The sequence below is a fragment of the Balaenoptera musculus genome, chromosome 18 (assembly GCF_009873245.2).
Source record: "Balaenoptera musculus isolate JJ_BM4_2016_0621 chromosome 18, mBalMus1.pri.v3, whole genome shotgun sequence".
In the NCBI taxonomy this organism is placed as follows: Eukaryota; Metazoa; Chordata; class Mammalia; order Artiodactyla; family Balaenopteridae; genus Balaenoptera; species Balaenoptera musculus.
The window spans coordinates 50,347,701-50,370,902 of record NC_045802.1 but is presented as its reverse complement, the minus strand read 5'-3'; the positions used below and the strand labels follow the sequence as shown (position 1 = coordinate 50,370,902).

General features: G+C 41.8%; 1 protein-coding gene and 1 long non-coding RNA gene across 4 annotated transcripts in view; both read left to right on the top strand.

The window, feature by feature from the left end:
• The first annotated feature begins 319 nt into the window (after window positions 1-319).
• The window catches only part of LOC118884079, a 113,204-nt gene continuing 90,321 nt past the window's right edge, over window positions 320-23,202 (top strand). For all 3 annotated transcript variants that reach the window (XR_005017176.1, XR_005017175.1, XR_005017174.1), the window contains exon 1: window positions 320-2,123. This is a non-coding gene — a long non-coding RNA (uncharacterized LOC118884079). The remainder of the gene's footprint in view (window positions 2,124-23,202) is intronic.
• KCTD12 (potassium channel tetramerization domain containing 12) lies at window positions 2,984-9,242 on the top strand. The gene has a single exon (XM_036831393.1). It carries the CDS (start codon window positions 3,273-3,275, stop codon window positions 4,254-4,256), a length of 984 nt encoding a protein of 327 aa, XP_036687288.1. The 5' UTR covers window positions 2,984-3,272; the 3' UTR covers window positions 4,257-9,242.

The window sequence follows — 23,202 nt, the reverse complement described above, 5'->3', positions numbered from 1 at the left end:
ATACAAGCAGATGATACAATAGACCAACTTCTACTGTGAGATGTACCAAAATCATTCTTAACCCAGACTCCTTTCACTTGCTTTGCCCTCTGCCTGGAATGTTCTTCCTCCAGAACTTCTCATGGCTTTCTTGCTTATTATTCAGCTCAAATGCCACTTTCGTGGAGAGGCTCCCAGCCAGTCTATATAAACTACTATCCTTGTACTCAGTCCCTCTATCTCATTTCATAATTTTATTTTCTTCATGGCATTTATCTCTACCTGAAGTAGATTTACTCATCTATATATTTATTATCTGTCTCCCTCACAAGACTGGAAGCTCCAAGAAAGCAGAGATTATTATTTTTTAACATGTTGCCTAGAACATAGTAGTAGACCTTTAATAAATATTGGTGGAATAAACAAGTGGGAAACAGATATTTATCCAATGTCTATTATATGTCAGTTCTGTTCTAGGCACTGGGGCTGTGGTGATGAATCAAGCAAACCCAAATCTATGATCTCTTGGACTTTATATTCTAATGCGGGGAAACAAACAGTAAACAAATAAAGCAGGGAAATGGATGCTGCTTGGGCGGGGTTGTGCTATATTAAATAGGGTGATCAAGGGAAGGTCTTGCTGCAGAGGTCTGAAGAAGGTGAGAAGGGAGACACCTGAACAAGATGAGGAAGATAAGAGGGGGAGGGGAAGTGAGTCTTTCAGCACAGGGAGCAGGAAGTGCAAAGGCCCTGAGCAAACAGTAGGGGGTGGGGGTACTGTGGTTAAAGCATGGAGCTCCTGGGAGAGTGGCAGGGGATGCATCTGAGAGGTTCTGGTGGGACAGCTCCAATCTTGTAGAGTATTGTAAGCAATGAAAGTACTTTGGTTTTTACTTTTGGTGAGATGGGAAGCCAATGAGGGGCTTTGGACACAGTGACATGATCTGACTTAGGTTATAATGGGATCCCTCTTTTTGTTCTGGTGATAAAAGACTGTAGGAGGCAAAGGTGGAAGCAGTTAGGAGGCCAATGCAAGAGGCGATGGGTGGCTTGGTCCCGGGTGATGGCAGGGAGGTGGTGAAACATGTTAATAGCCTGGAAGAATTCTGAAGGCAAAACTGACAGGATTTGCTGATATGATGAACAAAGTAATGATACAAAAATATGTACAGAATTGATATGAAAAAGGCTTTTCTTGGATTTACAAAAAAGAGACTGGTTTCTTTAGGGCTTTGACACTGATATTACAAATAGTAGCCCAGCCGCCTAGAAATTCAGCTTTGGAACTTGGAACTTTTGTGTCAGCTATTATTTATACCAAAGAACAAACAAAAAAAGAGTGGTCAAATATATTCAGTATCACAATCTGTACTTGCAGTTAAGTGAGCTGGTCTGGGGCTTGATCTTATTTCAGTACACTGACATGCATGAGATAACTGTTCAGCAGACATAAACATTTCAAAGTAAAAATGACACACATCCATGAGGAGACTGTAAAGCCCATCGGGTAGTTACACAAAAGGGGAAACATTATTATCAAGAACAAAGATCTCGCCTGATTTATACTGATTGACAGTCTGTACTTCAGACCGATCTGATAGCTGCTCAGACTTCTGACCCTTGCCTACCAGGCTACACTGAAAGCTCTGTGGAGTCTATTCCGTCTTACGTTATTCTTCTACCCGGCGCGGCCGAATGAATACCTGGTGCACAACCAATGAACCATTGACTTGATGATTGCTAAACATTCTTCACTACCCTCTCTTCCGTCCTCTTTCTGCAGTGCTCAGGAGACTATTTACCAAAGTCAGAGATTAGATAATCACTCACAGACGCGTCATGTCAGAATGTGTTGGGCGTTAGGGTTAGGGCACTTGGAAGGGGCCATCCGAAGCCCCACCCACCTGAGGAGTCAGGGTAGCTTTCCCGGGGGAGGAGACCTGGGTGCTGCATTGTGAAGGGCGAATACGAGTGCGAAGGGAGCAGGAGTTAGAGGACCGGAAGGGATCTAGAGCGGGCCTTCAAATGTACAAGGACCCTGAGACTAGAGGGCACTTGGGAAAGGGCTGAACAGAATGACCCAGGCCCGCGGGAGAGCGGGTGCGCCTGGACCTTTGGGAGGATAAAGACGCAGGGTTTGAAAGGTAGGTTTTCTAAATTATATTTGACCTTCAAACCCTCCGAGTTTCATTGCGCGATTCACCTGGGGCTGGTAGGGCCGCGGAAACGTAGCTTTCCCTTAGGCCTCACAGTACATGCCCCTTCAGCTTGGCCAAAAAGCGGCGGGGGTGGGGGGGAAGGTCGCGTCCGCCACTGGGAGGGGAACACGCCCCGAAGTCACTCATTGAACTCACCCAAGTTCCCCTTTTGCCATTTCCTCCAATTCTGAGGTCTCCCAACTAATGAGTTTGCCTTTTTTCCCAGAAAATAAACTATGGGAGAGCGTCCTACAGCAGGATACCGAGGTTAGCTTTTTGTTTCTAGGGTTTTTTCGAGGCTACTTGTACGCGCAAACAAAATCTAGCTGCCTCCGGACCGGGGCGGCCCCACCGCCTCTCCAGATTTTTTGGACTCTCTCTAGAACTTTCAGCAACGAGACGAGCCGCGTGTTTAAAGCGCCACAGTTACAGTGTTTAAAGCGGCTAGTCTCCGGGGGCAGCCAGGCCCTTCCACTCCCCGGGTAGGGGGAGCCGGAAAGTTCAAGTGCTCCTTCCACAGTCTCCGGCTGCAGTTAGGAGGAGGGGGCGCAGTGACTGCCCCTCCAAAGAAGGCTCGTCTTCCGAAGCGGCCAAGCCCAGGTTCTGTCCGCTTTGGAAGAGGAAGAAAGTTGGGCAGGAGCGGGAAGGGGCGAGGAGGCCGTAGGGAAGTCGGGGCGTCCGGGCGGCGCGCGAGCCTGGGTGGAGCCAGCAGCCCGCCGCGGCATCAGCGTTTCAGATGCAAATCGATTCCCCGCCCCACCACCCCCTCCCGCCCTGGGAGCGAGGCTCCGCCGCTCCGCTGCCGCCCCCGCCTTCTGCTCGCCGCGGCGCCCGGGCGGGCGGCTCTACTTAAGCAGCGCGCGGGTCGCCACCCGGCACTCCCCTGGAGCGCGCGGGCGAGGCGGGAGGAGTGCAGCGGGGCTCGCGGGGGCGCACGGAGGCGCGCTCGCATTGTGCACTCGGCTCCGCGCGGCTCTCGGCGGCAGCGGCGGGCCGGGGCGCAGGGCTGAGCGAGCGTCCGAGAAAGGCGGCGGCGGCGGCTCCGGCGCGCGGCCCGGCTCTCGCTCACTGCCCTAGCCCGGCCACCTCTTGGCCATGGCTCTGGCGGACAGCACTCGTGGACTACCCAACGGGGGTGGTGGCGGCGGCGGCAGCGGCTCCTCGTCGTCCTCGGCTGAGCCGCCGCTCTTTCCCGACATCGTGGAGCTGAACGTGGGGGGCCAGGTGTATGTGACCAGGCGCTGCACGGTGGTGTCGGTTCCCGACTCGTTGCTCTGGCGCATGTTCACGCAGCAGCAGCCGCAGGAGCTGGCCCGGGACAGCAAAGGCCGCTTCTTTCTAGACCGAGACGGCTTCCTCTTCCGCTACATCTTGGATTACCTGCGGGACTTGCAGCTCGTGCTGCCTGACTACTTCCCCGAGCGCAGCCGGCTGCAGCGCGAAGCCGAGTACTTCGAGCTGCCGGAGCTCGTGCGCCGCCTCGGGGAGCCCCAGCAGCCCGGCCCCGGGCCGCCGCCGCCGCACTCGCGGCGCGGGGTGCAGAAGGAGGGCTCGCTGGGCGACGAGCTGCTGCCGCTCGGCTACGCGGAGCCTGAGCAGCAGGAGGGCGCCTCGGCTGGGGCGCCGTCGCCCACCCTGGAGGTGGCTAGCCGCAGCCCGTCGGGGGGCGCGGCGGGCCCGCTGCTCACGCCGTCCCAGTCGTTGGACGGCAGCCGACGCTCGGGCTACATCACCATCGGCTACCGCGGCTCCTACACCATCGGGCGGGACGCGCAGGCGGACGCCAAGTTCCGGCGAGTGGCGCGCATCACCGTGTGCGGCAAGACGTCGCTGGCCAAGGAGGTGTTCGGGGACACCCTGAACGAGAGCCGGGACCCCGACCGGCCCCCGGAGCGCTACACCTCGCGCTATTACCTCAAGTTCAACTTCCTGGAGCAGGCCTTCGACAAGCTGTCCGAGTCGGGCTTCCACATGGTGGCGTGCAGTTCCACGGGCACCTGCGCCTTCGCCAGCAGCACCGACCAGAACGAGGACAAGATCTGGACCAGCTACACCGAGTACGTCTTCTGCAGGGAGTGAACTCCCCACACCCTCTTGCGACTCCAGCGCGCGCATTCCCTCTCTTTCTTGCCCGGGAGAGGGCTATAGATTTCCCCTCCCACCCCACGTTCTCCCATTCCCCTGTTCCCCACCTGCAGTAGACCCACTGACCCCTCACTTTAGAACCTGCAGCCACAGGTCCTCTCGGCTTCTTCGTCTTCTCTGGACCCCACTAGAAGAGAGAGCCCAGACGTACCTCTCCACCCCATGCTTCCTCTGCCCCCGGCCTCAAATCACCCCTCCCCCGGATTGTCCTTCAGTCTGGATGTAGTGGGGCAGTGTGGCTACAAAGTCACCGAGTACCTGGGAATGACTGAATTGTTCCGAACCCAACTGGACCCTGTCCAGTGTATAGAAGATTCCTTGAAATCTTCTCAAGCCCTGATGACTCATTCGCGGTTTAAGAGATAGAATTGGTAGCAGTGTCTGCGAATAGTTTTGAAAGGTCATTTATTACGCAGTCTTTTGACCCTCTTTAAAGGTGAAGTTTTAGAAGGCTGAATGGAAGACTCCAGAGCTGGAATTAGGATCCCGCGGAGGCTGTTCAGGGACTATAAATGAATAAAGTTTTGAAAAGTTACAGGTAGAAGTAGGAGAAGAATCTGGTGATGGCATAATGAAGGAGCGTTTGGTTTCTGTGCAAATTTAAAGGTCTTCGCCTGTGGTTTAAACTTGTAGAAAGTTCCCCTCCTGCCTGAAGAGGCACCCTTTCTCCTGGGCTCACCGCCAGAAGCCCTTGGTTCGACTGCTTGACATGGCAGCCGTTATTGACAAGAGGGGGAAAGAGAGAATGACGGCTCAGGTCGCCGAGCATTGCAGGAGGTCACCTGGCTGTGACTGTAAACGGAGCTGGGTAGTAATGCACGTCGTGGGTATTAAGAAAACCTGTATTATTGCAGTGACTGTCAGTAGGACCTTAGCTCTTAAGCCTTGGGGGGTGGGGTGGGGAGGGAGGAAGGAGGGTAGGAGGGGTGGGAAGGGAGGAGAGGACATACTCATTTATTATTTGAAAGTTGGAAGTTTGTACCGTCCGTCTGAGTACATGCACATTAACAAAATAGCACACAAAAACATGCAAAGCATTTTGTAAAGGTGAATCACAGATCTACTCTTACCTGGCAGTTTATTGAACTAACTGTTTTGCTGATACTTATATAACCTAACCAAAGAGTTACCCAGTAGGGTTTTAGTTTTTGAACTTTATTTTCTTGTTGATTATAAGTCCTGATTTTAAAATCTATTTCCTTGAACAAAATATGTTGATTTGGGTTACTTAGACTTAAGTTCTCTTATTAAAAATCCTTACTGTCTGCAAGCCCAGCCAATTTTGACTTCTGGGCAAACCTGAAAAATGCCACTTCGATGCAGGTTGTTTGAAGTTAAGGTGGAATCTTTTCGAATGACAGAGCTGCAGAGAATAGAAACGCCAAGGGCTGCCATCTGTAGATAGCTGTAAAGTGGAATATTTTAAAATGAAGGCAAATAAGTGCTTAAAAGTGAGCTGAGCAATAAAATGGTGTTCCATGTAAATGCAACTGAAACAGAAGGAGACCTGGTTGCCTTATACCTTTACTCTAACATGGAATAAATCCCCACTGTATATCGTATCTACACTGTAAGTGAAGGGAGATGAATCGTCTTTCATGCTGTGAGGCTCCTTTGGATATTCTGTGATGACGGAGAAGCCTGTCCTTTTTCATTTGTTTCAGCATCATTCTCTTGAAGTAGGTTTTTAAAAGATTTTGTAAGAGTCGTTTTCAGTGTTTAAATTAGCGCTATTTTTTTTCTTCTTTTTAAAAATGAATCTTGTACTGTATCTTACTATATGTCCATAACAGATGTTAAGAATTGGAACAGTTTTATTCTTAGACTCATGTGATCCAATCTGTATATACCATATATAAACATTTTACATGAATCATTTAGTTTTTTAATTAATTTACTAATGCTATAAACGTTCCTGTGTTTACCCCCAGTAACTTGCATCAGATGGTGTATATACTAAAGCAACATGTTTCAATGAGTTTCTTATATCCTTGTCTATGGGGAAATTGGGTTAGAAAAAAAATACATAGTTATAAAGCTGAGTTTGCTCCATACTTTTTGCTTGGATATTAGTTGTATACTAATATGTCAATTAACTGTCTGCATAAACCACAGTACCTGTATTTTTAATCCACCAATTCTTTTTTTTTTTTTTATTGGGGAAGAGAAAGATTTGAGGTCTTTTGTTGGAGGTGCCTTTTTAGAAAAGTAAAGTTAGCTTTACAATTACAAAGACCATAATTGTAAGGGAAGCAGAAACATTCAGGAAGTCACATTTGCTTATGTGTTGGGTGTGTTCTCGGACTAGGTAACACATCAGAACCTAGCCCTGTTTCAAGCCTGAAATGATTTAGGAATGTCACTCACTGGCCAAAAGTAAGTGTCACAGAGATTTCTGCACCCTATGTGGTATTCTGTTAGATTGTGCAACAAAAAGCACATAATTGAGAACATCTTGGGACAGATCAAAGCCACTGACGTATGGCAAGACTCCGAGATTCTGATTTGCCTTGTTAAATCTGCTCAACTCCAGGAGTCACGGGAAATTGCTCAAGTTTTGTCTCTGCCACCCAAGTCTTAAAAGTTTTATCTTGTAAAACTTTGAGTTGAACTGTTTCACAGCTTTGTTCGTCCACATCTCACTCCTCCACACATCCTTGCTGCCCTGCAGTACTCCCTAACCCCTTTCATTATCTGAAAGACTGGGAATTGAATGGTTAGAGATGGTAAACCAACCTTTTTTTCTATGATGACTATCCCCTCTAAAGTTGGAAGTTGATACATGAAAAATTCTACCTTAGCCCAAAGTAAAGGCTGGGTAGGAAACTCATTTTTACATTGGGTGGATACTATAACTGAGATAAGATGACTTGGCCTCTGCACTTTTGGGTCCCATATTCACCATGTGCTCTGAGCCACAGAAGGACCCTTAGTGGTCTACAAAGTGGGCTGGAGTGTTGGTTGTCATCTGTGAGCTTGGAAGAGATATTGAGCGTCCATTTGAGTAAGCTCTCCAAAGACATTCAGTAACCTGGGAGGGTGTCATAAATTATTCAGAAATTATAACTGCATTAATCTGACTCAGTGTAGCATGCATTTACATATGTAATGGCTCTAATTACCATTTGGTTCATAAATACAACTGAGTGACATTAGATTTTAATACCAAATTTAACTTTTTAAAAAAGAATGGTTGACAGTGGTGGTTAAAAAAACAGGTACCATGTTCAATGCTTTTGCACCAAGTGTTTGACATATTGTCTGTTTTTTAAAACATGTAGACTATGAACCATGTTCGTTTTAATTTTTCAAATTGTGTGTTGTGGAAAATATTCCTTGAATGTGTGGGACTTACATTTTTTCCCTTTCAGCACGATTTTTATTCTTGTGTTTTATTTGGTTTTTGTATTGATAGCAAAGTGATAATTTATAATACTAGACAAAATTGTCTTCTCTTTCAAACCAGATCCATATATATATGGAGCCTGTTGCTTTTCTGGGGAAATGCATAATCTGTGAATTCTCAGACAAAATAGGCAACTGGCATGCTCATAACGTATTACAATTTTTATTGGAATTTTCCATGGAATGTTATTACTACATTAAAGCCATGTAAGTTGAGGCTTTGATAATTTTTTACTTTTTAAATTATGGTAAATTCTAATCTAATATTCAAAAACATTTTTGTACTCCACATGAAAAGTGATAAATGATAGTGCAGGCATTTAGAACAGTATTGACTGGAGGCATTGAATTCCTTAAGAATTTTTTTTTATAATCTAAATCATAAATACTCAGTTGACTTAAATTTCTAAAATTGTAAACTGAATATTTTTATTGTAAACCTACTAGAGTAAATCCTTTGGAATTTTTTTCTGTTTTTCCTTATTATAACTCATTTAAAAACTGAATTAGTTTTCTTAGATGACCTAAATCTATCTCTTGAGAAATAAATAAGTCTTGTGTTTCCAGTGGCTATAGTACCTAAAATAGGCTTTCCTAGAGCCAGAAACATGCTATGTTGAAGTTAACTTTTCTTTGTCACAATTTTGGATGATAAACATCTAAAAGTATTAATGTTTGAAGACTTCTATTCTCTACTGGGGCCCTTGAAACTAAGATGGAAGAAATTCAACCAGAATATTTACATTAGAGTATAAACTCGTGTGGTAGGAAGCTGAACTAGTTGACCAAGAATTCTTGTCACCTTATACATTTTGTGATTTTTTTCCCAGGTTTTTTTTTTTTAATTCTAAATGTGTTTTGAGGTATGTGAACATTAATTGTAATGTAAACTATTATACAACTGTCTTTGTGACTTTATAGGCAGGTGAATTTTGCTATTAATATTGAATACAAATGACAATTCATTTATGACCACTCAAACAGCATTTGTGACATTTAATGACAAAGGTTAAAACATCCATTGTGGATATTAATTTTGAAGATGCAAATTATACATTATTTAAATTTTTCTGGGCATCTGAAAAACTCTTACCTGAGAAACAATGTAAGATTCCCACAGAGTTATCTGGGATTATGAAATTGTTGAAAATGTTATATGCTAAGTGATACATATCACTGAGCCATATTCTCAAAATTGAAGGAGAAAGGGAAAAAATCATTATACAATTATCAGGCTTCCTAATGAAACAGAAAGCCAAGAAAAAAAAAAAATCCTTTTATATTTTAAAAACCGAGGAAGTTTTTTCAGACGTGCCCAAACTTTAAGTGAGAATTTCTTCAGCCATCTAAATGCTCTAGAGATTTTGGTTCTCTGTGTTCACAACCAGTTGTATAACAGAAATACTCAATATTGTTTTCCTCCCTGTGTGTGAAGTAATGAATCATTGATTATGTGACTTGTGATGTATTCTTCTATTAAACACTAAAGAATAAAACATTCACACTTTAATTATTCCTTTTGGCTCTTCGGTATGGATTGGCTCAAATACTGGTCTAATTTCATTTAAGGGGTTCTCTGAACACTGGGAATGCTTCCTAAATTGTTGTAGGGCTAATGGCGTCAGAAGGACTCCTCACTGGGTAATTGGCCAGCTTGGCCAGGAATGAATGGGCCTTTTCCCCAGAGTTTACTGTCGAAAACCCCTGTTGTCAAGGTGGTTTGGTCCTCAATGTGGAGGAAAAGTCCTTCACAAACATTTTCTTTGACCACAGTCTTGGCAACAGATGTGAATTACTTTGAACATGGGGGAATGTAGGTAGACATGACCTCTTAAAGTTTGTGGGCAAAAGGAAATAGACGCTGTGAGATGGGCCTTAATCAAAAGTATAATGCATGAAGATAAAATTCTAAAGAATGTGGGGAGAGGCTCTGCATTTCGGATATAGGGGCTCTTTCCTGAACCATCCTCAGTCACTGATGTCCCCCCTCTCGAAAGAAAGCATAGTGCCTCCCAGGTTGAAAAATCACAGAAGTTGGAGTCCGTCACACCAGCCCCGGGCTGCTGGACTGTGGCCCAGGAAGCAGTGAGTCAGGTAGGCAGTGAGGCAGGCTTTGCCCTTCCTCTCTGCTTTTACCTTTACTTCCCCCAGATAGCTTTTGTTTTAGTTTTTGAAAAGTTTATGGTGAAAAATTTAAGCAATATAAGAGTGCGTATCGTAAAAAGTATATCTCCACCCTCCAGTAACCCCTGGTTTTTCCCAGGGATAATCACTAGTGCATCTTTACAGAGACATTACATATAAATGAATGAATATATGAATGAATGAATACATAAATAATTCCCCTCTTTTTTTGTATTCAGTAGAATTTATGCCTATTCCTTGCCTTGCTTTCTTCTCTTAACCACTTATCCTGGAGCTCTTGCAATGCATGCTTGTACACGTAACAATGATCTATCTACCTCATCTTATTTGATGGCTACATGATACTGTGCATGAAATGCCACTGTCTAGATGTGCTGTCATTTATTTTACCAGTCTTTTTTTGATGGGCATTTAAATTTCCAGGTTTTTTTTTTTTAAATTTCTGCTTCAAAGAGTGCTGTATTGAATATCTTTTTACATAAATGCAAATATATCTGAGTTTTTTGTATGAAGTGATGCCAAGAGAGAAAGCCCCTGGAGGTACTTTTTTCTTCTTTAAGGACTATGGAAATAATAGGATTCATTGGAAGCTTTCAAGGGATTGTGGATGATGGTGGTGTGAAATAACTCTAGAATCATTAAGTATACAAGTGTGAAGTTTTGCATAGCTTTCATATTAAGGAAAAGCCCCCCTCACACACACACACACTCAAAACACACACACTTTTTTTTTTTGATTTTTTTTTTAACATCTTTATTGGAGTATATTTGCTTTACAATGGTGTTAGTTTCTGCTTTATAACAAAGTGAATCAGTTATATGTATACATATGTTCCCATATCTCTTCCCTCTTGCATCTCCCTTCCTCCCACCCTCCCTATCCCACCCCTCTAGGTGGTCACAAAGCACAGAGCTGATCTCCCTGTGCTATGCGGTTGCTTCCCACTAGCTATCTATTTTACGTTTGGTAGTGTATATATGTCCATGCCACTCTCTCACTTTGTCACATCTTACCCTTCCCCCTCCCCATATCCTCAAGTCCATTCTCTAGTAGGTCTATGTCTTTATTCCCGTCTTGCCACTAGGTTCTTCATGACCTTTTATTTATTTATTTATTTTTCCTTAGATTCTATATATATGTGTTAGCATACGGTATTTGTTTTTTTCTTTCTGACTTACTTCCCTCTGTATGACTGACTCTAACTCCATCCACCTCACTACAAATAACTCCATTTCATTTCTTTTTATGGCTGAGCAATATTCCATTGTATACATGTGCCACATCTTCTTTATCCATTCATCCGATGATGGACACTTAGGTTGCTTCCATGTCCTGGCTATTGTAAATAGAGCTGCAATGAACATTTTGGTACATGACTCTTTTTTTTTTTTTTTTTTTAATTTTATTTATTTATTTATTTATTTATGGCTGTGTTGGGTCTTCGTTTCTGTGCGAGGGCTTTCTCTAGTTGCGGCAAGTGGGGACCACTCTTCATCGCAGTGCGTGGGCCTCTCACTATCGCGGCCTCATTGCGGAGCGCAGGCTCAGTAATTGTGGCTTATGGGCCTAGTTGCTCCGTGGCATGTGGGATCTTCCCGGACCAGGGCTCGAACCCGTGTCCCCTGCATTGGCAGGCAGATTCTCAACCACTGCGCCACCAGGGAAGCCCGGTACATGACTCTTTTTGAAGTATGGTTTTCTCTGGGTATATGCCCAGTAGTGGGATTGCTGGCTCATATGGTAATTCTATTTTTAGTTTTTTAAGGAACCTCCATACTGTTTTCCATAGTGGCTGTATTGATTTACATTTCCACCAACAGAGCAAGAGGGTTCCCTTTCCTCCACACCCTCTCCAGCATTTGTTGTTTGTAGATTTTCTAATGATGCCCATTCTAACCGGTGTAAGGTGGTACCTCATTGTAGTTTTGATTTGCATTTCTCTAATAATTAATTAGTGATGTTGAGCAGCTTTTCATGTGCCTCTCGGCCATCTGTATGTCTTCTTTGGAGAAATGTCTATTTAGGTCTTCTGCCCATTTTTTAATTGGGTTGTTTGTTTTTTTAATATTGAGCTGCATGAACTGTTTATATATTTTGGAGATTAATCCTTGTCCATTGATTCGTTTGCAAATATTTTCTGCCATTCTGAGGGTTGTCTTTTTGTCTTGTTTATAGTTTCCGTTGCTGTGCAAAAGCTTTTAAGTTTCATTAGGTCCCATTTGTTTATTTTTGTTTTTATTTCCATTACTCTAGGAGGTGGATCAAAAAAGATCTTGCTGTGATTTATGTCAAAGAGTGTTCTTCCTATGATTTCCTCTAAGAGAGTTTTATAGTGTCTGGTCTTACATTTAGGTCTTTAATCCATTTTGAGTTTATTTTTGTGTATGGTGTTAGGGAGTGTTCTAATTTCATTCTTTTACATGTAGCTGTCCAGTTTTCCTAACACCACTTATTGAAGAAACTGTCTTTTCTCCATTGTATAGCCTTGCCTCCTTTGTCATAGATTAGTTGACCATAGGTGTGTGGGTTTATCTCTGGGCTTTCTATCATGTTCCATTGATCTATGTTTCTGTTTTTGTGCCAGTACCATATTGTCTTGATTACTGTAGCTTTGTAGTATAGTCTGAAGTCAGGGGGTCTGATTCTTCCAGCTCCGTTTTTTTCCCTCAAGATTGCTTTGGCTATTCTGGGTCTTTTGTGTCTCCATACAAATTTTAAGATACTTTGTTCTAGTTCTGTAAAAGAATGCCATTGGTAATTTGATAGGGATAGCATTGAATTGGTAGATTTCTTTGGGTAATATAGTCATTTTCACAATATTGATTCTTCCAATCAAAGAACATGGTATATCTCTCCATCTGTTTGTGTCATCTTTGATTTCTTTAATCAGTGTCTTATAATTTTCTGAATACAGGTCTTTTACCCCCTTAGGTAGGTTTATTCCTAGGTATTTTATTCTTTTTGTTGCAGTGGTGAATGGGAGTGTTTCCTTAATTTCTCTTTCAGATCTTTCGTTGTTAGGGTATAGGAATGCATAAGATTTCTGTGCATTAATTTTGTACCCTTCAACTTTACCAAATTCATTGATTAGCTCTAGTGGTTTTCTGGTGGCATCTTTAGGATTATGTATGTATAGTATCATGTCATCTGCAAACAGTGACAGTTTTACTTCTTCTTTTCCAGTTTGTATTCCTTTTTTTTCTTTTTCTTCTCTGATTGCCGTGGCTAGGACTTCCAAAACCATGTTGAATAATAATGGCAAGAGTGGACATCCTTGTCTTCTTCCTGATCTTAGAGGAAATGCTTTCAGCTTCTCACCATTGAAAATGATGTTTGCTGTGAGTTTGTCGTATGTGGCCTTTACTGTGTTGAGGTAGGTTCCCTCTATGCGCATTCTCTGGAGAGTTTTTAACATAAATGGGTGTTGAATTTTGTCAGAAGCTTTTTCTGCATCTATTGAGATGATCATATGGTTTTTATTCTTCAATTTGTTACTATGGTGTATCACATTGATTAATTTTCATATATTGAAGAATCCTTGCATCCCTGGGATAAATCCCACTTGATTGTGGTGTATGATCCTTTTAATGTGTTGTTGAATTCTGTTTGCTAGTATTTTGTTGAGAATTTTTGCATCTATATTCATCAGTGATGTTGGTCTGTAATTTTCTTTTTTTGTAGTATCTTTGTCTGGTTTTGGTATCAGGGTGATGGTGGCCTCATAAAATGAGTTTGGGAGTTTCTTTCCTCTGAAATTTTTTGGAAGAGTTTGAGAAGGATGGGTGTTAGCTCTTTTCTAAATGTTTGATAGAATTCACCTGTGAATCCATCTGGTCCAGGACTTTTGTTTGTTGGAAGATTTTTAATCACAGTTTCAATTTCATTACTTGTGATTGGTCTGTTCATGTTTTCTATTTCTTCCTGGTTCAGTCTTGGAAGGTTATACCTTTCTAAGAATTTGTCCATTTCTTCCAGGTTGTCCATTTCACTGTCATAGAGTTGCTTGTAGTAGTCTCTTCGGATGCTTTGTATGTCTGCAGTGTCTGTTGTATTTCTTCTTTTTCATTTCTAATTTTATTGATTTGAGTACTCTCCCTCTTTTTCTTGATGAGTCTGGCTAATGGTTTATCAATTTTGTTTATCTTCTCAAAGAGCCAGCTATTAGTTTTATTGATCTTTGGTATTGTCTACTTTGTTTCTATTTCTTTTATTTCTGCTCTGATCTTTATGATTTCTTTCCTTCTACTAACTTTGGGTTTTGTTTGTTCTTCCTTCTCTAGTTCCTTTAGGTGTAAGGTTAGGTTGTTTATTTGAGATGTTTGTTGTTTCTTGAGGTAGGATTGTATTACTCTAAACTTCCCTCTTAGAACTGCTTTTGCTGCATCCCATAGGTTTTGGATCATCGTGTTTTCATTGTCATTTGTCTCTAAGTATTTTTTTATTTCCTCCTTGATTTCTTCAGTGATCTCTTGGTTATTTAGTAATGTATTGTTTAGCCTCCATGTGTTTGTGTTTTTTATGTTTTTTTCCCTGTAATTGATTTCTAATCTCATAGCGTTGTGGTCAGAAAAGATGCTTGATATGATTTCAATTTTCTTAAATTTACTGAGGCTTGATTTGTGACCCAAGATGTGATCTATCCTGAAGAATGTTCTGTGCACACTTGAGAAGAAAGTGTAATCTGCTGTTTTGGGATGGAATGTCCTATAAATATCAATTAAATCTATCTGATCTATTGTGTCATTTAAAGCTTGTGTTTCCTTATTAACTTTCTGTTTGGATGATCTGTCCATTGGTGTAAGTGAGGTGTTAAAGTCCCCCACTATTATTATGTTACTGTTGATTTCCTCTTTTATAGCTGTTAGCAGTTGCCTTATGTATTGAGGTGCTCCTATGTTGGGTGCATATATATTTATAATTGCTATATTTTCTTCTTGGATTGGTCCCTTGATCATTATGTAGTGTCCTTCCATGTCTCTTGTAACATTCTTTATTTGAAAGTTTATTTTATCTGATATGAGTATTGCTATTCCAGCTTTCTTTTGATTTCCATTTGCATGGAATATCTTTTTCCATCCCCTCACCTTCAGTCTGTATGTGTCCCTAGGTCTGAAGTGGGTCTCTTGTAGACAGCATATATATGGATCTTGTTTTTGTATCCATTCAGTGAGCCTGTGTCTTTTGGTTGGAACATTTAATCCATTCATGTTTAAGGTAATTATCAATATGTGTGTTCCTATTACCGTTTTCTTAATTGTTTTGGGTTTGTTTTTGTAGGTCCTTTTCTTCTCTTGTGTTTCCCACTTAGAGAAGTTCCTTTAGCATTTGTTGTAGAGCTGGTTTGGTGGTTCTGAATTCTCTTAGCTTTTGCTTGTCTGTAAAGCTTTTGATTTCTGCATCAAATGTGAATGAGAATCTTGCTGGGTAGAGTAATCTTGGTTTTAGGTTCTTCCCTTTCATCACTTTCAATATGTCATGCCACTCCCTTCTGGCTTGTAGAGTTTCTGCTGTGAAATCAGCTGTTAACCTTATGGGAGTTCCCTTGTATGTTATTTTTCGTTTTTCCCTTGCTGCTTTCAGTATTTTTTCTTTGTCTTTAATTTTTGCTAGTTTGATGACTATGTGTCTCAGCCTGTTTCTACTTGTGTTTGTCCTGTGTAGGACTCTCTGTGCTTCCTGGACTTGGGTGGCTATTTCCTTTCCCATGTTAGGGAAGTTTTTGACTATAATCTCTTCAAATATTTTCTCGGGTCCCTTCTCTCTCTCTTCTTCTTCTGGGACCTCTATAATGCAAATGTTTTTGCGTTTAATGTTGTCCCAGAGGTCTCTTAGGCTGTCTTCATTTCTTTTCATTCTTTTTTCTTTATTCTGTTCCACAGCAGTGAATTCCACCATTCTGTCTTCCAGGTCACTTATCCGTTCTTCTGCCTCAGTTCTTCTGCTATTGATTCCTTCCAGTGTATTTTTCATTTCAGTTATTGTATTGTTCATCTCTGTTTGTTCTTTAATTCTTCTAAGTCTTTGTTAAACATTTCTTGCATCTTCTCGATCTTTGCCTCCATTCTTTTTCCGAGGTTCTGGATAATCTTTACTATCATTATTCTGAATTCTTTCTCTGGAAGGTTGCCTATCTCCACTTCATCTAGTTGTTTTTCTGAGGTTTTATCTTGTTCCTTCATCGGGTACATAGGCCTCTGCCTTTTCATCTTGTCTGTCTTTCTGTGAATGTGGTTTTTGTTCCACAGGCTGCAGGATTGTAAATCTTCTTGCTTCTGCTGTCTGCCCTCTGGTAGATGAGGCTATATAAGAGGCTTGTGCAAGTTTCCTGATGGGAGGGACTTGTAGTGGGTATAGCTGGCTGTTGCTCTGGTGTGCTGAGCTCAGTAAAACTTTAATCCGCTTGTCTGCTGATGGGTGGGGCTGGGCTCCCTCCCTGTTGGTTGTTTGGCCTGAGGCGAGCCAACACTTGAGCCTACCTGGGCTCTTTGGTAGTCTGCTCTAATGGCAGACTCTGGGAGCGCTCACGCCAAGGTGTACTTCCCAGAACTTCTGCTGCCAGTGTCCTTGTCCTCACGGTGAGCCCCAGCTACCCCCTGCCTCTGCAAGAGACCCTCCAACACTAGCAGGTAGGTCTGGTTCAGTCTCCTATGTGGTCACTGCTCCTTCCCCTGGGTCCCGATGCACACGCTATTTTGTGTGTGCCTTCCAGGAGTGGAGTCTCTGTTTCCCCCAGTCCTGTCGAAGTCCTGTAATCAAATCCCGCCAGCCTTCGAAGTCTGATTCTCTAGGAATTCCTCCTCGCCTTGCCAGACCCCCAGGTTGGGAAGCCTGACATGGGGCTCAGAACCTTCACTCCAGTGGGTGGACTTCTGTGGTATAAGTGTTCTCCAGTTTGTGAGTCACCCACCCAGCAGTTATGGGATTTGATTTTATTGTGATTGCGCCCCTCCTACCGTCTCATTGTGGCTTCTCCTTTGTCTTTGGATGTAGGGTATGTTTTTTGGTGAGTTCCAGTGTCTTCCTGTCGATGATCGTTCAGCAGTTAGTTGTGATTCTGGTGCTCTCACAGGAGGGAGTGAGCGCTCATCCTTCTACTCTGCCATCTTGAACCAGTATCCCCCTTTTTTCTATTTCTGAAGGTCCTCCCCCCTTTGTTTTTATTCTAGTTTTTTTTTTTTTTCGTTAATTATGGCTGATGCTTGGTTTGTAAGAATGTAGTACGGAAGAGGAACTACAACGTATCCCATATTTCTTAACGAGGCACCTCTTGGAGGAGTTGGAAAAGGATGGGAAGCTATAAAATAAATATGGGACACCTTCCAGGAACATCAGTTTGGCTAATTGAGGTGTGGATGTATGAGTTGGGGAATTAAGTCATTTCACTGGTAACTGATTTACAAAGATCAGTTCCATCTTACAGAAAGAATGATAAATTTACATGAATTTAAAAGACAGAAGTCCTAAACATTAAAGATATGCTGAACTTGTAGAATTCCAGGGAGGAGTTCACCTTCATTTGCTGTTAAGAACTTGGTGATGGGGGTGGTGGTGATGGGGTTGAAAACTGCTGGTATCTGCTGGGCTTGTATTTGATGGATATTTTAGGGGAAATATTAGTCTCTCAAGTTCTCCGCTTTACTCTGCTCACAAAATAAGTTTCAAGGCCAATGCTCCTTTGGAGCCAGAAAACACCTCTCCTTCTACTCGCAGATAAGAGTGGCCTATAGGGCTAAGTAAAAAAGAGGTATCAAGGGCCACTTTAAGCCATTAGCTCTTAACTTGGCTCCTGCAACATTTCTCCATGTACAACCACTCAGTCACTCATTCATTCAAAATCTCTTGAGTACCTACTATGTGCTGGACTGTGCCAGTCTGATATAGACACACGAATGAGTAAGCACTGAGAATTAGTAAGGGGGCTGAATGAATAATGACAAAATAAGTAGGAAGTGCAGTGCCGGGATAGTCTGAGTAATTATAGGAGTGAGAAAGGGGGATATCTAACTCCTGCCATGGGCTTGCTAGAGGAAGAGATGCCAGAACTGAGGCTTAAAGGTAAAGAAGAGGAAGTGGAGGTGCCTTCTAAGCACAGGCCAACTTAATGAGGAAAGACCTGGAGATAGTAAGAACCAGAAATTCATGGGAAAAAAAGCCCCCCGCCCAAAAAAAATCCCACAGCCAAAAAAACCTGAAAAAGCCAACCAACCAAACAAAAAACAGCTGAAGGGGCAATGAGAGCCTCATCTACCATGTTGAAGGATTTGGACATTAGTTCTTAGGGATGAAGAATTTTAAGCAAAGTGTGAAATAATCAGAGGATTCCTTTTTACAAAGACCCCTTGAGGCTCTGTGGGGGATGTGTTTGGTGGGCATAGCAAGTTAGAAACTAGTTAGGCAGCTGTTTACGGGGTAAGGTTTATGTACATTAAGTCACATGCAGAGCACCTGGCTGCAGGGGTGGGATAAAGTTTTGTTCACCTTTCTTCTGCCTTCAAACCTCTCAGGTCATGCAATTTTACATGAGATTCGGTTGCAATAATAGTGGGAACACCGTGTTTGAATGAGAAACTCTTTTCTTCTGCTCATCCCTAGATCTCATCATCAAGAGACATATTAAGGAGTGTTGAGAGAGACATAATAAATTATTTATTTAGTAGGTAGTTTATCAAGCACCTGCTGTAATGCATCAAGAATGCTGAAATACCAACTCATCTGTTCAACTTTCAACAATCATTAATTGAGCGCCTAATATATTTGAGACACAGGCATATCCTTTCAGGTGTGTTTTCCTTACCTTCAATAACAGAGAGCAAAATGGTGAACAGTCCAGTTAAAGGGCCTTTACCTCTGGAACTACCAAAAATCACAGAAAACTTAGCCATGTTAGGCCTTACACACTTTGCATGTTTGCACTTCCCCCCTACAATTTAAAAAATATTGATACATTTAATAGCTACTAAGAATGATACCCTGTGCATGTTGCCCCCCCCTTCCCACCCACCTGGTTTTTCAAAGTGGAAGAGATGAAGCACAGTAATGGCAGATTCTAAAATTTTGGGCTTCTCTTTTGTTATAGTAGCTGACAACAATTTCCCAAATTATTTACAAATTATTCCTCATTAATTCATTCTGTTACTTTCTGAGTGGGTGAGAAAGAATCCAAGGTAAGAACAAGCCCTCATTTCTGTACATAAAAGGAAAGGGCAGTAGAAATATCTTCTTGTTTAACCTTTATCTTTCTTCTTTGGAAAGCATTGAATAAAAGTCACAGGTTAGAGTGAGAGGAATGTAAGGGAAATGAAACTAGGATTTTAGATTTCCTGGTGACTTGGGTTGCTTGCTTCTACTTTATGGCATGGTCTTAATATTCACTCACCTTTGACCTCTATCTGCCCATTCATAGGAGGGGAAAAAAACCATTTATTTCTTTATTTTTGTTTCAGGGCTCCATACTGCCTAGCACATAATAGATCATTTGTAAAAAGTTGTTGAATAAATGAATGAATGCTTATGTTAATTTATGTATTAGGGAGAAAAAGAACTAACTTAAAATTGCCCTTTACTTTTTTGGTAACACTACCAAGAATCAATTATCCCTCTGTGTACCTATATATGTGTTTTTTTGAGAAATTTCTAACTGTAGTTTTCATAAATAAATACATAAAAATGACTATCCTTCTCTTTGACTTGAAAGTCACAGAGATTATGATGAGACCTAAACTGATTTGAGCATTTGTTTCTGAATAGTTATTAGGTGGCAGCTGCTCCAAAGCCCAAAATACTTGACGACATTTCCATTTTATGATGGAAGTTAAGTTCACTGACAGCCATATTATGGGCTTTCCTCTAGGGCTGTTATTTGTCAGACAGTTTTGAAAATCTTAACTGGAAAGTTTCAAGAGGTGCCTCTTAAGAGTTGTAGGAAAGAAATTTGACTTCCCTGAAATGCTAGAGTATACTGTTACAAATGTTCAGCTGGTGAGAGTTGTGGGTTTTTTAAATGACAGTTTCAAGGACTTTTAAAAAATAAATGACCTGTACAATGATGCTCTGACCTTACAATAGCAGATATGTTTTTTTTTCTCTGCTCAGAACCATGTGTATTCAAAGTATAAATTCTCTCCATGAGTTTATGTCAGAAACACAGCTGTAAGGTCAAAGTTTGTTTTTTTAATTAATTAATTAATTAATTTTTGTCTGTGTTGGGTCTTCGTTTCTGTGCGAGGGCTTTCTCCAGTTGCGGCGAGTGGGGGCCACTCTTCATCGCAATGCACAGGCCTTTCACTGTCGCAGCCTCTCTTGTTGCGGGGCATAGGCTCCAGATTCGCAGGCTCAGTAGTTGTGGCTCACGGGCCTAGTTGCTCCGCGGCATGTGGGATCCTCCCAGACCAGGGCTCGAACCCGTGTCCCCTGCATTGGCAGGCAGACTCTCAACCACTGCGCCACCAGGGAAGCCCAGGTCAAAGTTTTATCCACGGGATCTGAGAGGGTTTCTTTTAAATGTGAGCAAGAAGCAACAACAGTGCTAAGAATGTTTATGTCCTCCCAAAATTCATATGTTGAAATCCCAACCCCTAATGTGATGGTGTTTGATGGTGGGGATTTTGGGAGGTGATTAGGTCATGAGGGTGGAGCCGTTATGAATGAGGTTAGTGTCCTTATAAAAGAGACCCCAGAGAAAAGAATTTGGAAAAGAATAGATACATGTATATGTATAACTGAATTGCTTTGCTGTACACCTGAAACTAACACAATATTGTTAATCAACTATACTCCAATATAAAATAAAAAGTTAAAAAAAAGAGACCCCAGAGAGACCCCTCATTTCTCCCACCATGTGAAGACACATGAGAAGGCAGGTGTCTAGAACCAGAAAGCAGCCCCTCATCAGACAACGAATCTGCCAGCTCCTTGATCTTGGACTTCTCAGCCTCCAGAACTGTGAGAAGCAAATGTTTGTTGTTTAAGCTAGCCAGTCTATGGTATTTTTGTTACAGCAGCCCAAACTGACTATGACAAAGTTTCACAACAGTGAAACTTCCTTATATTGTTGTTATATTTCCCCCCTGTAATGCATAGTCTTCTTCTCCCAGAGTCTTAAAAGAATTCTCAAAAAAGCTTCATGTTATTATCATCATATAGTTTCATTCTAGGTTTGAGTCAATTTGGGGATAAGTGAGGAAAATCACTACTTTTATTTTAGTTTCTGGATCTAACAGGTGAAAAGAACCTTTGGGGCTTGTACAGGCTGTTGACAGGAAGATGGAGGATGGACAGGATTAGCCAGGCATTGAGTAGTGGGAATGTCTGAAGCATGATTATGAAAGACAAGAATTCTCTTTTTGTATAAGAAAGTTGAATTAACAAACCTATATAAATGCTGTCCTTGAAAACAACTTTTTGAACTACTGTTTTGGTAGACTTTACATTTATTTCAATAAGAGCTACAGGAAATTAACTTAAAATGACATTTAGCAGATTATTAGTAGACAGAAGGGAGGGAGTATCTATTAAAAACTGTTGTCGGTATATACACTACCAAACATAAAATAGCTAGCTAGTGGGAAGCAGCCGCATAGCACAGGGAGATCAGCTCGGTGCTTTGTGACCACCTAGAGGGGTGAGATAGGGAGGGTAGGAGGGAGTGAGATGCAAGAGGGAAGAGATATGGGGACATATGTATATGTATAACTGATTCACTTTATTATAAAGCAGAAACTAACACACCATTGTAAAGCAATTATACTTGAATAAAGATGTTAAAAAAAAAAACAACTGTTGTCGGAGAAGATGAAAAAGTTCTGGAGATGGATGGTGGTTATGGCTGCACAACAATGAATGCATGTAATGCCACAGAATTGTACACTTAAAATGGTAAATTTTTTTTTTAATTAATTAATTTATTTATTTATGGCTGTGTTGGGTCTTCGCCTCTGTGCGAGGGCTTTCTCTAGTTGTGGCACGCGGGGGCCACTCTTCATCGCGGTGCGCGGGCCTCTCACCATTGCGGCCTCTCTTGTTGCGGAGCACAGGCTCCAGACGCACAGGCTCAGTAGTTGTGGCTCACGGGCCCAGCTGCTCCGCGGCATGTAGGATCTTCCCAGACCAGGGCTCGAACCCGTGTGCCCTGCATTGACAGGCGGATTCTCAACCACTGCGCCACCAGGGAAGCCCAAAATGGTAAATTTTATGTATAGTTTATCACAATAAAAATAATATGGGTTTAATAAAGATAATATAAAATATAGAAAACTATAAAGCAAATAAAAATTTTTATTTAACCCTACCAAAAAGGTTGACATTAAAATCACCTCCAACTGTGATGCAGAACTATGGAAAGTCACTTCTCTGGCTGTGTTATGCCAGTAATGTAATTCTCAAACATATTAGCAATTCTCCATTTGGATGATTTATGAGTCACACAATAAAACCAGTCTAATAACTTTTAGTAACCTTTTAATTTCTGAAAATTTGAGAATATGTGTTTGTGTCAGTATGTGCTTAAATTTGTATTTCATGGATTTTCTATTTTTGGTGCTTCATTCCTCTCCATTAGCTCAAATAATTAAGATTTCTTACTCAAAGTGAATTGAAATGAAATTCCACCCAATCTGGAATTTCAAAGGGCTTTGCAAGAACAGTATAATTCCTGTTCCACAAGTCAAAGGGAGGAATGAAGGTAAGTGTGTTCAGAGTCAGGAACCAACTTAGCATTTCTAATGTTAAGAAAGGGTTTGGTCTATGTTCTGTCTATTAATATTCTCATTGTTATATAAATTAATTTAGTGTTTACAGGGGCTTATAGCGTAAGGCCAGTCTTTATGGAACAAAGGTATGTAATGGAGAAGTCACAGTTGTTCCTCTGCAACAGGAGGGTTAAGGATGAGTAACAGATGTGAGAATCTGTTTTAGCTGCTTTGGAGCTGACATCATTTGGGAAGCTGAATCAAAGCTGAAGGTTGTCAACTCAGGTGGAAGTAGATGCTTCGGAGTAATGGATTGTAAACTTGGGTGAAATTGAAACTGGGAAGGAAATACATACCAGATGGCAGAGGAACCAACTCTATTGAAGTAGTTTGGGGGATTAGACATACAGACAGAGCAGTGGTTCTCAATAGGATTTGGGATTGGGGGGGGGGGCAGTTCTTCCCCCTCCCCAGGGATCATTTGGTAATGGCTTGAGACATTTTTGTTTTACAGGTTGGGGGAAGAGTGCTACTGGCATCTAGTGAGCAGAGAGCAGGTATGCTGGTAAACATTCTGTTAGTATACAGGGCAGCCTCCCACAACAAAGAATGATCTGGCCTTACATGTGATAGTTCTGAAGTT